This window comes from Crocuta crocuta, unplaced genomic scaffold (genome assembly GCF_008692635.1).
Source record: "Crocuta crocuta isolate KB4526 unplaced genomic scaffold, BGI_CrCroc_1.0 scaffold367, whole genome shotgun sequence".
Lineage (NCBI taxonomy): Eukaryota > Metazoa > Chordata > Mammalia > Carnivora > Hyaenidae > Crocuta > Crocuta crocuta.
The window spans coordinates 2,327,789-2,345,863 of record NW_027527936.1 but is presented as its reverse complement, the minus strand read 5'-3'; the positions used below and the strand labels follow the sequence as shown (position 1 = coordinate 2,345,863).

Sequence of the window (18,075 nt, the reverse complement as noted above, 5' to 3'; positions counted from 1 at the left end):
TTAGGCATAGTAAGAGATTAACAATTATAACTAATGGTAAAATATAACAATTTTTATAATATACAATAAGCAAAATTATGTGAATGTCATGCCCCCCCCCCAATATCTTATCCTCTACTCCCCCTTGTTCTTGTGATGAATATGAGATGATAAAATGCATGCCTGCATGATGGGATAAAGTGAGGTGAATGATGTAGGTATTGTGATATGTAGCACTGGGCTACTGTTGACTTTCTGACGATATGTAAGGAGGGTCATCTGTTTCTGGACCACAGTTGTGGTGAATGTGCAGAATGTGAAACCAGGGATAAGGGAGGGACTAGTGTACTCACATGAGGTCCAAGAATGAAGGAAAGGATTAGTACCATGAGTATGTTTTAAGGCAAAGGTGGTTTATGAATGTAAGACAGTTTCATTAGACAAACCACAATTAGAGAACCCAGAGTGAACACAGGCATTTGAAGAGGTTTGAAAGATTGAGGGAAGTAAGAGATATGAGGGTCATATTGAGAGAGAGAGAGAGCATTGCAGAAATCGAAAGAAGTGCTGCTATAGAGCCTAGAAAGTACACTTAGGGCAGTTTAGTTAGAGTGGCTTTTATTTGCACCATGTCATACTCTCTCTTCTCTTTTTAAGGGTGGGAGGTAACGTTTTGTTGTTGCTAGCCTCCTGTTTTCTGTATTTAAATTTAATTTAAAAATTATATATTGTAAAATTCACTTTTGGGGGAATAATTCTAGTTGTTTTGACAAATGCATACAGTTTAACCAACACTACCATCAAGATATGGAACACTATTGGCCATTGTTGGTCAGCCCCTTACTCCACTCCGAGGTCATTACTGATCTGTTTTCTATTCCTATAATTTTGCCTTTTCCAGAAGTTCATATAAGTGGGACTCAAAGTAGGTAGGCTTTTGAGTCTGGCTTCTTTCACTTAGCATAATGCATTTGAGTTCCATCCATGTTGTTGTATTAACAGTTCATTCTGTTTTATTGTATATATTCCATTGTTTAGATTTACCACATTTAGTCACCATTTGAAGAACATGTGGGTTGCTGACAGTTATAATTTCATTTGACTATCAGATTCTTTTCTTTTAGGCTTAGACTCTATAATTAATTTGACAAATACTGAGATACAAGACAATGTTGAATTAATCTAAACTAATAACATACTAAACTGCTTTGTGGGTTGTATTAAATACAGATGAGCGTTATGTCTCTTGCAAATCAGTTGTGATATAGTAAACTTTATTTATCTTAAAAAACTAATTTCCAAAAGGACTAAGGGCACTGATGATTTAAAAACAAGTTATGGCCAACTATTAATCTCTTAATAGAGCATATTGTTTTTAGGTATCCTTAACATTAAAGGATATACCTATAATCAATATGTTAATTACATTATTATTTTTAATTCAGCTATTAAGGGTAAATTGCTTAATAGTCTTTCCTGAGCAACACTTAGCTTAGTTTGTTAATCACTATACGTAAAAGTAATAAAAACCTGCACTACAAAGCAAGAGTATTCCAGGGACCTGAGCTGGCATCAGAATAATTTTTGTCTATATATTCATTTAGCCAACTAGCCAACCAAGCTGCCTGCATTTGAGTGCCTCCTGTGTATTTGACTACTTACAGTCTATTTTGTGGTGTAAGTAGGATGATTGTTTGACTTCTGGTCAAAACTAGAAACTACTAAGAATGAAAGGGGTCGCTATTCTTAATTATGCTTAGGAAACAGGTATAAGCCAAGACAAACTGGGAAGTATGATCACTCTATGTGGTACGTAGAAATACCCTGAAACTGTGGGCAGTTACCAGACAGTTAACCAGCATCCTAAGATGTTGGAAGGTAAACAAAACAAAAAAACTTTTAAACTGAATTGGCAAATCTAAACTGGGAGAGAAATAAAACATTGAGACATGGTATAAAGCCCAAGAAGTCAGGGACAGAAAGCATTGCACCCAGTATTGTGTCTAAGGCTCTTGATGATGTGTATTGAGAGTTGAGGATGAGCAGAGAATAGTCTATGATGATTCACCTTACCAGTGAACCATGTATACTTGGCAGTAGGGTTTGTTCAAACATAAAACTCACAGAGTCAGCCATTTGGAATGGTTAGCAATTTATGATAGGGACTCTTTTCCCAGGAGTATGAAATAAATAGTAATTTTGTATGTTTATATCTAATCCAGATAATGACATTAAAAAAATTTTTTTAATGTTTATATCTTTCTGAGTGAGAGACAGAGCATGAGCAGGGGAGGGGCAGAAAGAGAGAGGGAGACACAGAATCTGAAGCAGGTTCCAGGCTCCGAGCTGCCAACACAGACCCCATGCAGGGCTCGAGCACCCAACATACTGAGCCACCCAGGCTCCCCCAAAAGATTTTATTTTTTAAGTAATCTCTGTACCTAATGTGGTGCTTGAACTCACAACCCTGAGGTTGAGTTGCATGCTTTTCCACCTGAGCCAGCCAGGTACCCCAGGTGGTAGGATGTCTTGAAGCTGGCAGTTGATTTGTTTTTGGAAGATGTGTTCAAAGCTGTACAATTCTAGTTTGTCATCTTTGGGATTTTGTACACTAAGACATTGCAGATTTTTCCTTCAGGAGGACATTAACCTGCTGTACCAGAATTGTTGATAGGAATTAATAATAATGTCTAAATTTATATACTACTTTACAGATTAGGGAGTTACTTTACAGGTATTCTCTCAATCTTTCAATAAATCTGTTTTAGATGGTGATCTTTAAGCCCATAGTAGAGTTTTCCGTAGAAGATTAGTTCTCGTAAGCCTCACATAATGGAACTTCACGTAGATGAAATCATTCAGTATACAGTTGACCCTTGAAAACAGAAGTGCACTTACACATGGAAGTTTTTGAGAAATAAAGTACTTTAAGTGTATTTTCTTTTTCTTAGAATTTTTTAAAACATTTTTTTTCCTCCAGTTCACTCTGTTGTAAGAATACAGTGTATAATACATATAACACAAAATGTGTTAATTGACTATTTATGTTAATCAGTAAGGCTTCCAGTCAACAGTAGGCTATTAGTGGTTAGGGTATGGGAGAGTCAAAAGTTAAATTTTGATGGGTAGGGGCTTGTCGGTGCCCCAAAGCATGTTCTCAGGTCAACTATATCCTCTGTTTATGTCTGACTTCTTTCAGTGTAATGTCTTTTGTGTTATTGCATATGTCAGTTTGTTTATTATTGCTAAGTAGTATTCCATTTATTCATGGATCCGTTGATGGACATTTGGGCTGTTTTCATTTTGGGACTATTAAGAACAGGCTACTGAGAAATTCTTGTACAAGATTTCTGTGGACATGTGCCTTCCTTTCTCTTGCATAATAGAGTATTTGCTGTGTCAAAGAGTAGGTGGAAGATTAACTTTATAAGAAACTGCCAAATCTTTTTCCACAGTAGTTGTGTATTTTAAATTCCCAGTAGCAATGCAGGAGAATTTCAGTTGCTCCATATCCTGGCCAACAGGTGGTATCAGCTATCTTTTTAATTTAGCCATTTTTGTGGGTATGAGGTAGTATCTTGTTACGGATTTATTTTGAATTTTTTCATGTTGAGTATCTTTCCATGTGCCTACTGGTCATTTGTATATTCTCTCTTCTGAAGATTCTTTTAAAGTCTTTTGCCTTTTTTCCCTTTTTTTTTTTGGTTGTTTTCATTACTGAGTTGTAAGAGGGTTTTTTTTTTTTTAAATGTAGTCTGGATATGTTTTTTCCTGAGATTTATATTTTGTAAATATTTTTTCAGACTGGTTTGCCTTTTGTTTTTATAATAGTGTCTTAAAAAGAGTAGACATTATGTATTTTGATGAAGTCTAATTTACCAATTTTTAATTTAATGATAAGTGACTTCTGTGTATTGTTGAGGAAATCATCCCAGGCCATAATGATCTTCTCCTCTATTGTCTTTTGTAGATCTTATAGTTTTATTTATTTTCATTTTTTTAATTTTTAAATTTTATAAAGTAATCTCTATGCCTGTCGTGAGACTTTGAACTCAGGACCCTGAGATCAAGATTTGCATGGTCTACTGACTGAGCCAGCCAGGCACCCCAGATTTTATGGTTTTAGATTACACATTTAGGTCTGTAACTCATTTGAAATTAATACTTGTGGTGTGTTTAATCTTCCTGTTGATTTGTCTTTCATCTTTATGAAATGTTCTTAAAATACTCTTTGTTTTGAAGCTTAGCTTTTCTTACACTAATAAAACCACTACCTCTTTCTTATGTAGCCTCACGGTATATATTTTCTAGTATTTTGCTGTTGGCCTATACATGCTTTTGTATTTAAAGTATGTCTCTTATAAACAGCATGTAGTCATTGGCTCTTGCTTTTTAAATCTAATCTCACAATCTCTGCCTTCTAGTTGGAGTGCTTAGTCTGTATTTAATATGGTTTTTCATATGGTTGCAATTTGTTTTTCATTTCTTTGTTGCTTCATTTCTGCAACCTTTGGGATTAATCAAATAGTATAAAGTGCTCTTTTATTTCCTCTATTGACTTAACTGTGCTCTTTTTATTTTTTAGTAGTCATGCTAGAGCTTAATGTGTAATATTAACTTACCAAAGTCTATTGAGAGGTAATATACCACCTTTCACTTCATATTTCATACTTCATAACATTTACTACTTGCTTTTTCCCACCCACTTCTCAAATGTAATAACCTTAGAATAGTACAATTTTATTTATGTACTTGTTCCTTTCTTTGTGCTGTCATACCTTATACTTCTACTTACAACACATGTCTCACTTTAGGATTATTTTATTTGCTTTAGACAGCTGTGTTTTAAGGAAATCATATTGAAGAAAATATTTTCCTAATTATTTATCTTTCCTGTAAATCCAAGTTTCAAGCTGATCTCTTTCCCCTGTAGCCTAATACCATCCTTCAGCATTTTTTATAGTGCAGGTCTCCAGAAAACATATTTTGTTGGCTCTTATTTATCTGAAAAGGTCTTTATTTCATCCTCTGAATACTTTTTCTGGATGTGGAATTTCGAGTTTGCAGGGTTTTCCCCATCTTTCAGAACTTGGAAGAGTTCTGTTGTCCTTAGCTTCCCTTATTTCTGACGAAAAGTCAGGTGTCATTTATATTTTTATTCCTCTATTCCTATAATAGACCCATCTTATCCATGGATTTGTTTTCAGCAGTTTCAGTGGTCACCTGTGGTCCTGAAGCAGATGATCCTCCTTCTGACATATCGTCAGAAGGTCAGTGGTAGCCTCATGCTGGGTCACAGTGCTTACGTCATTCACCTCACTTCATCTCATCATATAGGCATTTTATTATCTCACATCATCACAGGAAGAAGGGTGAGTATGGCACAATAAGATATTTTGAGACCACATTCATGTAACATTTATTATAGTATAATTGTTCTATTTTATTATTAGTTGTTAATCTCTTCCAGTACCTGATTTTTATTTTTATTTTTTCTTATTGTGCCTAATTTTTAAATTAAGCTTTATCATAGGTATGTGTGTATTGGAAAAAACATAGTATGAATAGGATTTGATACTATCCACAGTATCAGACATCCCCTGTGGAGGTCTTAGAATGTATTTCCTGTAGATAAGGGGGCTATGGTAATGTGCCCCCTTGCTCTCCCCTTCTCTCTCTTTTGTGGTTTCCAGGATTTTTCGCTTTATCTTTAGATTGAAGGAGTTTGTGCCTCAGTGTAATTTTCTTTGTATTTATTCTACATGGGATTTGCTGATCTTCTAGGATCTACACAGAGAGGTTTCCATCTAAATTTGGGATGTTTTGGTTTTTTCAAAACATTAGGGCTCCATTTTCTTTTCTTCTAGTCCAGTTAAAATATAGACTGTTAAAGTAAAATAAAATATAGACTCTTTGGGGCACCTGGGTGACTTGTCATTTAAGCATCTGACTCTTGATTTTGGCTCAGGTCATGATCTCATGTTCCATGAGTTCATACCCCACTGTCTGTGCAGAGCCTGCTTGGGATTCTCTCTCCCTGTTCTCTGCCCCTCCCTAGAAATGTCTGTTTGACATCGTTTCATAGGTCACTGAGGCGCTGTTTTCGCTTGTTCTTTTTCCTTATTCCCAATATTAGGTAATTTTTACTGGTCTATCTTCAGGATTTCTCTTTCACTTTGTCCTATCTGTTGTTAAGCATGTTTGGTGAACTTTTTATTCCAGTTATTGGATTTTTAAATCCTAAAATTTCCATTGTTCTGTTTTGTGTATGTTAAGAGATAATTGGCGAAATGAGTTCAACCAAATGCTTTGATGCTGGGACATTAGGGCTTTTTTGTTGGCCCCAGCCAGTTCCTGGACACGAGACATCCCTGGGAGCCTCTGCTTCATTGTGTTGGTTTTTTTCTTTGTTTTATAAAAGAAGGTATGTAGTACTGTCCTGATCTGGACAGGGTTTAGGAAGCTCATGAATCTAGTTCATTCTTTCATCTGATTTCTTACATCTTTGATGTTTTCAGATCCTGGGTTTTTAAGGAGTTTTTTTATTTTGTGTTTTTGAGAGAGAGAAGGAGAGCATGCATGCAAGTAAGTGGGGGAGAGGGACAGATTGAGAGAGTGAGAATCCCAGGCAGGTTCCACACTCAGCATGGAGCCCAGTGTGGGGCTTGATCCCACAACCCTGGGTCATGACCCAAGCCAGAATCAAGAGCTAGACACTCAACTGACTGAGTCGCCCAGGTGCCCCTGGATCCTGAGTTTTATATTTAAAACAAAGTTATTAGAAGAAATGAGAATTTTAAAAATAATATAAGTATAAAAATAAAATAAAGTTATTTTAATGGCAAATTGGATTACTGTGTCACCTGCAACTGGTCTCCTTCCTCTAATCTGTTTCCCTCTGCTCTGTCGTCTACAGTGCTGCCTTTAGGTGCAATATGCAAGTAAAACCACACACATGTCTCTGTTGCCACATTTTCAACTCCATGCCCCTAAACTTTATATTCAAGCTATACTGCATTATTTTTTTGCATTTATGATGCGGTTTTATATCTTCTTACTTCTGAAGGTATTTTCATGTCTTCATTGTGTTTAAAATAAAATAGTCTTTCTTTCCATCTTCTTCATTCTTTGGTGGCCAACTGAAAAGTCCACATTACTCTGAAATGTGGGTAATAGGCTTTTTTCTCCCTGTTACACCTTTTCTTTCTTTCTCTTTATTCTCACCTCTATTCTTTTTATTACCATAGCTATGTGAGCATACCACTCTTATAGTTCTTGAATGATGGTAGCTATCTGTATTTTTATCTGTTATACTCTGTTGTGAGTTTTTTGTTGACAAAGATTGGGCCTTTGACATCTTCATACCCCCATAGCACCTAGCATAGAATCTGTACATAGTAGCTGTTTAATAAACATTTATCACAAGAATGATATTTATCTTTTCCTAGTTAACTAAGAAGTGGCTGTTGTAGTCTTCTTACGGAAACTTTTCTAATTGTACATTAATTCTCTTGCTGTTTCAAATTAAGGATGGTTTTTTAGGTGTTTAGAAGTTGTCACTTTATTTCTTTTTTTAAAACTCTTTTGATCAGTAAGGCAGGGTCCAGACAATTTATTTCATTTCTTAACATTAATTTACTAATGCAAATTTGAGAGAATCTTTGGAGTTCTTATTCTTCACGTAGGTGAACTGCTTGACTTTTTCTGACATTAATGACCAGTTAGAACTTTTATCAAAGACTGACATGGTCCAAAGGAAAGCCGGGAAACAGCTAGAAATCAGGAGATTTGAGTTCTCTTGGGGCAATACCACTGACTTTGTTTTGTGAAAAGTGACGTTTGACTGTGTTAGGCATATCACTTTATTAGATTAGAGCTCTTGATGGTTTTTTCTTAGAAAAATATTTTTTTATTGAGCTCTAATTCACATACCATAAAATTTACCCTTTAAAAACATATGAATCATGGTTTTTAGTATATTTGCAAAGTTGTGGGACCATCACCACTCTCTAATTTCAGGACGCTGTTATTTTATCACCCCAAAAAGAAACCCTTTAGTAGTCATTAGTAATTATCCTTCATTCTGCCTTTATTCTCCATCTCTATGGATTTGCCAATTTGGACATTTTATATGAATGGAATCATAGTATGTGGCCTTTTGTGTCTGGCTTCTTTCATTTAACGTAAGATTTTCAGGGTCATCTATATTGAAGCATGTAGCAGTATTTCATCCCTTTTTTGTGACTAAATCATACTCCACTGTATGGACGTATCACAATTACTTATCTGTTCATCAGTTGATGGACATTTGGGTTGTTTCCACTTTGGCTATTATGAAAAATGCTGCTGTGATCATTTTTGTACAAGCTTTTGTATGAATGTAATGTTTTCACTTTTCTAGGAGTGAGATTGCTGGGTCATATGTTTAATCATTTGAGGAGCTGCCATACTTTTCCGTAGGAACTATACCATTTTACATTCTCAAAATTATGAGGCTTCCAGTTTTTTCATACCCTTGCCAACCCTTTTGATTGTGTCTTTTTGATTACAGCCATCCTAGTGGATATGAAGTGGCATCTCATTCTGTTATGGTTTGATTGCATTGCTCTAATGGTAAATGATGAGGATCATTTTTTCATGTGTGTATTGGCCATTCATAGATCTCTTTTGGAGAACTGTCTATTCAGATCCTTTGGACATTTTTTAATCAGATTGTCTTTTGGTTAGTCAGTTTTGAGTGTTCTTTATCTATTTTAGGTACAAGTCCTGTATCTTATATGTTTGTCACATATTTCCTTCCATTGTGCAGGTGTGTTTTCACTGTCTTCATAGTGTCTGTTGATAAAACACAGGCTTTAAATTTTAATAAATTTATCAGTTTTTCTTTGGTTGTTGTGCTTTTCATGTCATATCTAAAAAGTCATCGATTATTCCCAGGTAATGAAGATTTATACTTCTTTTCTAAGAGTTTTATAGTTTCAGCCCTTAGATTTAGGTCTCCAATCCATTTTGGATTAATTTCTATGTATGCTGGGAAGAGGCCCAATTTCACACTTTTGCATGTGGATATCCAGTTTTCCCAGCACCATTTGTTGAAAAGACTATTCTTTCCCCATTGTTTTATCTCAGTATTCTGTGGAAAAATCATTTGACCATAAATATACAGGTTTATTTCTAGACTCTTAATTCAGATTACTGTAATTTCATAATTTTAAAATTAGGAGATGTGAATCTTCCAACTTTGTTCTTCATTTTCAAGATCAAAGATCTTTCAAGGTCAAATACATATTTATTTTAGAATCAGCTTGTTAATTTCTACAAATAAACTGATTTTGATAGAGATTGCATTGAATTAGAGATCACTTTGGGGTGTATTGCCATCTTAACATTAAATCTTCTAGTCCGTAAGCACAATATATTTTTACGTCCTTTATCCCTTTTAACTTTAATAAAATACTGGGCATATAAAAAAATAAGTAGAGCTGCAGTGTCTGTAGTCCCATGTAGCTCTGGAAGTTCTGAATATTTTAACTATTTAAATAATTTTTGTATATCTTCAAATAAGACATTTATTGGAGTTAAGTTTGGTAATCATTTAGTAAATTACAACTTTATACTAGTTATTAAGCTTGGCTCTGGAGATACAGGATGAGTAAGAGATCATTGCCATTAAGATTTCTGGTCTAGGGAGGAAATCACTTATAAGAAGAATTTCATATAGTCTGTTAGGTTCAGAGATAAAGACTTCTTGAGAGTTGTTGGCCAGTCTTCACTGTGTAAAACTTTGCTACATAAAAAAGTGATTATGAATTGTATATTAGCACAACTTTTGCCTAGTTGTGATAGCTTATAGAGAAGTGAAAAATAAGTACTGTAAAGGTTCTTAAGACTTTGAATTTTGGATTGTTAGTCAATAATAATACATTTTTAATGAATTTTCAGGGTTTATGAATTAATAATTTCAAGAAAACTTAGAATCAGTATGCCACCTAAAATACTGAAGGAAATAAATAGCATTCAAGTAAAGCCAAACTAAAAAAAAAAAAGAAAAAATATCTTTAGCTATCTGGACTCCTTTCTTGCCATGTCTTTTTTTTTTTTCCCCCAAACCTAGTCCTATTTAATTTATTATTCTCTCATAGAACTGTATGACTTTAGCACCAGTTCTGTTGGCAGTTCTGTTGAAGCCTTAGAACCTCTCTCAGAATAATATTTAACTTAATTTAACTTTATTTTTATTTTTTATTTTGCACAAGTGGGGGAGGGGGAAGAGGGAGAGAGAGACAGAATCCCAAACAGGCTCCATGCACAGCATGGAGTCCAACACAGGGATCGATCCCACAACCCTAGGGTCATGACCTGAGTTGAAATCGAGAGTCGGACTCTCAACCAAGTGAACCACCCAGGCCCCCCCAGAATAATATTTTTAAATGCTTAAGCCAGAATAATCAGGATGCAAAAGATAAGCAGTTGTATTGAAATAGTTATAAAAATATGATAACAGATTTATGATTTAGTAATCTGCTTTAGTAACATTAAATAACAAAATTGAATGTGGCATATTAGTAGTATTATTTTTGAATGTGGTAGCATATTAAATAACAAAAGTAGAAATGAGTAATGAGTAGTAATGACCTTTTGAGACAAAAAGTTTTAATGTGACAGGAATCAAATTGATATGTCGTTTGTTCCTTACCTTTGTAATGGAAGGAAATGCTGAATTTTCAGCATTTTCTTACCCAATTTCATAATGTCCCTGAATCCTGTCCATAGACCCTCGGGGAGTTCATGAATGCCAGGTTAAAAATGCTATTTCAACTATTTCCTCTACCTAAAATTGTTTTTTAATCCCCTTTTCCTCCTGCCACATCTGATGATGATCATCCTGAGATTCAACTCACTTGTCTCACTTACCACTTGCTGATTATCTACTTGTCTTTTATTTGCTAGTCACTCTTCTAGGCATTTGGAATACATCAGGAAACCGAACAGACAAAACCCTTGCCCATGAGGAATTTACAGCCCCATGGGAGAATGACAATAAACAAATACATAAATTATATAGAATGTTAGATAATTATAAATGCTTTAGAAAAATATGCAGTAGGATAAAGTGGATTCAGTATGGATTACCGTTTTCAGAAGATTAAGCCAGGTAAGCCCACTGAGAAAATGACTTTTGAACAAGGACATGAAAGTGGTGAGAGTTAACAATACAGATATCTTTTCTGTCTTCTTCACTACAGCTGAAGACTGAATTTTTATTTGTATTCCTAGTGTTAACGTTGTGACTAGCACACATACAATCAGCTCTTCATGAACTGTCATTAACAGAAAGGTTGTTCACCTTTCTGGTGTCTGCCCATAGTTTGAGAAGTTTAACCAGTTTGGGTGATTGAATGTGTCATTTTCCAGTGGTGGGTTAGATAATACTCAGGTTATATCTAGGTATAGCTTGGTGTTCTTGCATTTACTTTCTGATAATAAGCCTCACTAAATGTATTTTGGCTGTTTCATTAATCTTTTAGCTTTTTTTGTGCAAAGTACAAATAAAATAAATGTTAAATGAAAAGATAAAATTTTAGGATTGGCCAAATTATTTAACTTTTGTAGGCAGAACTCTCTTCAGCAATCAAATGTTGTAATAGATTATTTTAAAGGTCCTTTTCAGCCTTTAAAATTTAAGACTTGCCAAATATTTTTGTGCTTGCTCTTTAATAGAAATTGTAGGAGATGAGAAAAAATATTAGAAGATTAATATGAAGCAATATGTCATACTGGAAGAAGAAATATTTCATATATATTCTGGTTAATCCTCATTATATCATCAGGGTCCATTGGACTCAGTACAGTTTTTGAGTATCTATTTTGAGCAGTTTTAATTCGTAAAGATGGTTATTTTATGACTTTTGTTCTTTCTTAGAAATCTTCTAAAGAACAATAGTTTATTTTCAAAAAGAATAAAACTTATTCTCTCTTGCAGTTAGTGTGTGATTCTTTTATAAATCTAACATGCATTATGGGATTTTATTGATCTTATTTTTCCTAAATCTTCTACTTATTTCGTCATTGCCCCATCAGTCCACAATGCCCAAACATTAAAATAACAAGAAAACAAGTTTCAGTACATAACTAAAGAGTGAAATTTTACAGAGTATATTTTTTGACTGGTAGGATTAAATTACAAATCAGTAACAAAAATGTTTTTTATAAAACCCCAAATGTTTAGAAATTAAATGATACATTTCTAAAGTACCTCTGGGTCAAAGACAAAATCATAAACGATATTAGAAAGTATTTTGAACTGGATGATTATGAGAGCAGAATACATAAAAATTTGTGACATACAAATCAGTGTTGAGAAAGAAGCTTAAACCTTTAAATTAGAAAAATCACAAGGGTTTGAAATCAGTTATGTAAGCATTTACCTTAAGAAGTTAGAAAAATAAGAGCAAATTCAACCCAGAGTAAGTGGAAGGAAACAATAAAGGTAAAATTAGAAGTAAAATAGAAAATGAACAAACAAAAACAATGAAACCGGAAACTGAAATACTTAAGGAAATAACAATGCCAATCTTCCAGAAACTTTTAAAAAATAGTGGATGAAGTAACAGTTTAAAGCTCATTTCATGAGTTAAGCATCACCATGATACCCAAGTCAGGCAAAGAAGCAATAAGGAAATTACAGATCAGTATCCTTTGTGAACATAAAACCAAAAATCTTTAACAAAATATTTAACAAACTAAATTTATTGATACATAAAAAGAATACATCATGATCAAGTGGGATTTGTCCCAGGAATGTGATGCAGGTTAAAACTGGAAAACTGATTGATGTATGTAACTTACCTTGTAGTAGAAAAATTGTATCATCTTAAGTGTAGAAAAATTTTAGCCTTCATTCAGCAAACTAGGAATAAAAGGGAATTTCCTTAATTTGATTAAAGACATCTATCAAAACCTAAAATTTGTATCGTATTTAATGATGAGAAACTGAATGCTTTCCCTCTGAGATGGAAAACAAAGATGTTTGTATTCACTGTTTTGCAATATTCTATTAGAGGTCCAAGCCAATGGAGTAAGGCAGGAAAAAGAAAAGACATCCACATTGAAAACTAGTAATCACACAACAAAAAACTGTTGGTTTCTAGAGTACATGAGCCTAGAGTACAGAGTCGTAGGCTACTCTACAGGAGTAGACTAAGCTCTGGGGAGAAGTTGGAGGAAGTGTGTGTTGATAGATTATATTTGTGCAGTTCAGTTTCTGTGAGAAATAGTATTTAATAAGGAAGAGCAAAGGTAACTGCTTTTTTTTTTTTTTAATTTTAATGGTTTATTTATTTCTGAGAAAGAGAGAGAGATAGTGTGAGCAGGGGAGGGTCAGAGAGAGAGGGAGACACAGAATCTGAAACAGGCTCCGGGCTCTGAGCTGGCTGTCAGCACAGAGCCTGACGTGGGGCTCGAACCCACGAACGCTGAGATCATGACCTGAGCTGAAGTCAGACGCTTAACTGACTGAGCCACCCAGGTGCCCCCCAAAGGTAACTGCTTTTCAAAAGTAGCTGAAAGGGACCTTTTGTGGTATGATATAAAACATAAAATTTATCATTTTAACCATTTAAGTGTATAGTTCAGTGGCATTAAGTATTATTTACATTGTTGTATGACCATAACCACTATCTATCTCCAGAACTTCTTCATTTCCCAGACTGAAACTGTTAAGTGGTAATTCCTCTTCCATCCCCCAGCCCATGGCAGCCACCATTCTGTTTTCTGTGTCTATGATTTTGACTGTTCTAGGTAATTTATGTAAGCGGAATTACACCATGTCTTTTTGTGAGTGGCTTACTTCACGTAGCCTGATGTCATCACAGTTCACTCATGTTACGGCATGTATGGTAGAATTTCCTTCATTTTAAACACTGAATAATATTCCATTGTGTATATATACCACATTTTATTTATCTATTGATGGATATTTGGGTTGCTTTTACCTTTTAGCTACTGTGAATAATACGGCTATGAACATGAGGATACAAATATCTGTTCAAGTCCCTGCTTTTGATTCTTTAGGGCATATACCTTGAAGTGAAATAGATAGATCATATGGTAATTCTGTGTTTAATTTTTTGATAAACTGCCACTCGTTTTCCACAATGGCTGCACCATTTTACATTCCACTAGTGATGCACAAAAGCTGCAGTTTGTCCACTTCCTTGCAAACAGTTGTTATTTTATTTGTCCGTCCTTCCTTCCTTCCTTCCTTCCTTCCTTCCTTCCTTCCTTCCTTTCTTTCTTTATTGATAATAGACATCATAATGGGTGTGAAGTGGTATCTTTTGGTTTTGATTTGTGAAGGGAAATTTTAAGGTCGTTTAATCCAAATGTGTGATTTTGCAGATGAAATTCAGTCAGTGGGTTAGCAAGAGTAACCTAAGGTGGATGTTGTTGCAGTTCCTTTTGTGAATCATTTCAGCTGTTTGTGTTTGTATTTAGGCATTCAGGGTTTTGTGAATGTATCCTAAATAGTTAGGCTTATGAACAATTTTTTCTTTGTTGTTGATGTATTTGTGACAAGCCACAGCTAATCGTATTTTGTATGGAAGAATAGCTACTTTTAAAAATAGTTTTATTAAAATGTTTAATAAGTCTGAAGTTTGGGCAGTGAATGGTTTCCCCAGGTTAATATACAAATATACACCATGAAGACAACACGAAACACTGGAATTTATTTCCATGAACAGTGGTTTTGTAAACTATTGTCCCAACGAGTGTTGGTATTTTTCTTCCTGCTTTAATTTTCAACTTTTATAATGACTGGATGTAAAACTTTTTTCCTTCTTTATTTTGAAACTTGCTAGCTGAACCTATTCAAAAAAATCATTGTTTTCACTTTTGTGCTTACTTTCTGTATCATTTACATAGTTTTTAATGTTTTTATTTATATCTGAGAGAGAGAGAGACAGCATGAGCAGGGAGGGTCAGAGAGAGAGGGAGACACAGAATCTGAAGCAGGCTCCAGGCTCTGAGCTAGCTGTCAGCACAGAGCCCGATGTGGGACTTGAACCCATGAACCGTGAGATCATGACCTGAGCCGAAGTGGGACGCTCAACTGACTGAGCCACCATGCGCCCCTGTATCATCTACATTTTACATGGTTCTTGGCAAGTTTATGTCAGATCTGCTAGATTCATTAGCTGAAACCACAGTGACTACTTTGAAGAGATATCATAGATGAATCCTCCAATGATGGCTGGGTGATGAAATGGGTGCTAAGTTCAGGTACCTGTACAGACTAGGATCTGGGAAGAACTGGTATCATACCCTGTACTCTTCAGATTGTTGGCGCAGTTGAAATGCTTTTCTTTGTATTTCAACAAATGTTTATTGAGTTTTTACTATGTGTTTGACATTGCACGTGGTGCAGTGGATATAGAAATGAGTTTCTGTTGTTAAGGAACTCGACCCAGAAAGGATACAGACCTATAAATATATAATGTTAAGTGCAGTCAGTGGTCTAAATGTATAAAATGTGTGGAATCTTATAGAGGGAGAGAATGATGAATTTAGTAGGAAGATCAGAGGAAGGATTCCTTTGACAGGATCTGAGCTGCATTTTGAAGGTGGAATGTGAGTTTGTCAATTCTAGTAGAGTGGTTATTATAGACTGTGAGATCATGTAGGGGAGGCAAAGTGGTGTGAAAGAATGTGGTATATATGCTTAAAAAACTATAAGCAGATAATTCATGTTGGACACAAAGAATGAGGATTGATAGATGAGAGCTGTATTTCCCTTCATTGTCAGATACTGCCCGAAAATTAATGAATATTAATGAAATAATAGAGACAAAGGTTAAACTTTAACACTGGATTAATTGTAATTACCATAAATTGTGATTTTACAATTGTAAACTTAATTGTAAAACTAGGATGTGCGTTGTATTTCTGTTTCTGAAATGCAGATCTCCCTCCATTCTTTCCTTTTCTTACTTTTTCCCCTCATTCCTTGCCCTCCTCCCTCGTGTGTGTGTGTGTGTGTGTGTGTGTGTGTGTGTGTGTGTGTAAACAAACTAATTGAGGGAGAAAGGAAGCAAGCCGTTGTTTCTGGTCCCGGTTCTCATACCCTTGGTTGAACAACCACTTCTCTTTTTGAGCTTTGGTTTCCTCATCATCTATACTTTCAAATATTTTTTGAGGGCATCCCAATTCTTGAGTGCCTGGAACACAGTAGGTGCTTAATATGTATTTTCAAATGAGTAGTCTTGAGAACTTGTATCTAAGAGAGGATAAATAATTAAAAAGCTTGAACAGAAGAAGCAGTAAAAGATTTATGTACAGACCATTGCTCCCCAGGATGCATTTATTATATAAAATGTGTTCATGCAGTTCTTCTTTATAAATTGTTTCATTTTTCTATTTAGATTTGTTAGGTCCCAGTGTATAGAAACTATAGTATGTTTATACATAAAACTCTCCTAGACTTGAATGTCATATACTGTTGTATTATATGTGTCCAAAGAATTAGTATATATTTAAAAAGTTTGTTCCTTTGATCTTTGGCTGTGGCGAAGTTCTTGGACTTCACTACTTCAGATTGTGATTTTTTTTCCTCTTTAATTAGTTGTAAATGGACTTTTTTCTCATGTAAACCTTATTTTTCTCAGTACAAAGCTAATATTTCTTCTCATGCTACTTTTCCACTTTTGTATCTGCAAAATATTTGCTTCTGGAGCAGAAGATTGTAAAAATCCATTTTTAACATTATGGAGTTGCCATGATATAATGTTAATATAATTTCTTTCTTTACTTTTAGGGGTCCTACTGGGCAATAGACACCAATCCGAAGGAAGATGCACTGCCTACTCGGCCAAAGAAGAGAGCACGATCTGTAGAACGGGTAAAAGCTCTTTATCACAGGGTTTGGGTGACTTTGTGGTAGGGCTTAGATCAGCAATATAGCTTTTTAAAGTTCATTTCCAAATAACAAGTACAACCTTAATGAAGGTAATATTTTATTTGTATAGCATTTCTGTTTTTAAAGAGCATTTTCAGACTCATTTTATTTGATCTTCATAACTCTTTGAGTGAGGTAGGCAGTTTAGGAATTAAGTAAAAGGTTTGTTTTGTAATTATGGCATAACTGTTCTCTGAGACTTGAGGCTAGGTCTCTTGAATTGTAATTTGATATTCTTTCCTCTGTTATCTCCAACACTGAGGACTAGTTTTATACAACAGAGCTGTTCCTTTTTACTGCAGAGAATCAGTCTGTTTACACTGAATTTTCCTCATTTGCCTTCAGAGTGGTTTTTCCTGCTTCCGACCATGGAATAATTATTTTGTGTACAAAATCTGTGGGTCTTCCTTGTTTGTAAGACCATTCTTGGGAATTTATGCTTAAAATTAATTTGCAAAATGAGAGAAAAAGAGCTCTAGTTGATATCCTAAGATATTTATTGTAACATATGTTTAGTCAGCACTTTGGCTGTCATCAGACCTTAACTTTACCTTTCAGCTTTCCTCATTCTGTATTTCCATCTCAACTAAAACATATAGATCCCATTCTACCCTACTATTCTTTGACTCATTTCAGATGTTAACTACATTGTGAAATCTTTCCTCAATTCCTTGTGTTCTTGTAGAACTTTTAAAAAGTTCTTTGTATAGTATTTCTCATACTTTGTAGAGATTATTTGTCTCTATATTTGTCTCCTTTGCTGGACTGTGATCCTTAAGAGCAGAGAAAATATATTTGTATCTCCAGTGTTAGTATTTTTCACAGCTTATAATAAGTATCAGTAAGTGTTTTCAGAATAAATCAGGGCAAAGGGAGTAAGATAAAGGAAACTGGGTAATTGGTTGCCCAAATAAATTTGTTTTATGCCCATTCCTGCTAGAGAGAGAAAACTTTTCAGTCTTGAAGATAAGGACCTTACGCTGAGGGTTTAAGGTGGAATCAGGTGAGCTCATGAAGTACAGCTGCAGTGGGATGTAGTGAGGCAGATTTATGGAGCCAGCAGAGGGAATTCAATACCCCAGTTATCAAGCTATATAGAATTAGAGGCGAACTCTTAGGCCTGAACACTTTTTGGTTTTATA

General features: G+C 34.8%; 1 protein-coding gene across 2 annotated transcripts in view; it reads left to right on the top strand.

The window, feature by feature from the left end:
* Positions 1-18,075, top strand: part of FOXJ3 (forkhead box J3) — a 138,501-nt gene that overhangs the window by 65,156 nt on the left and 55,270 nt on the right. For both annotated transcript variants that reach the window (XM_077752010.1, XM_077752009.1), the window contains exon 5: positions 16,793-16,876. In XM_077752010.1, the coding sequence (XP_077608136.1) occupies positions 16,793-16,876 (84 nt within the window). The remainder of the gene's footprint in view (positions 1-16,792; positions 16,877-18,075) is intronic.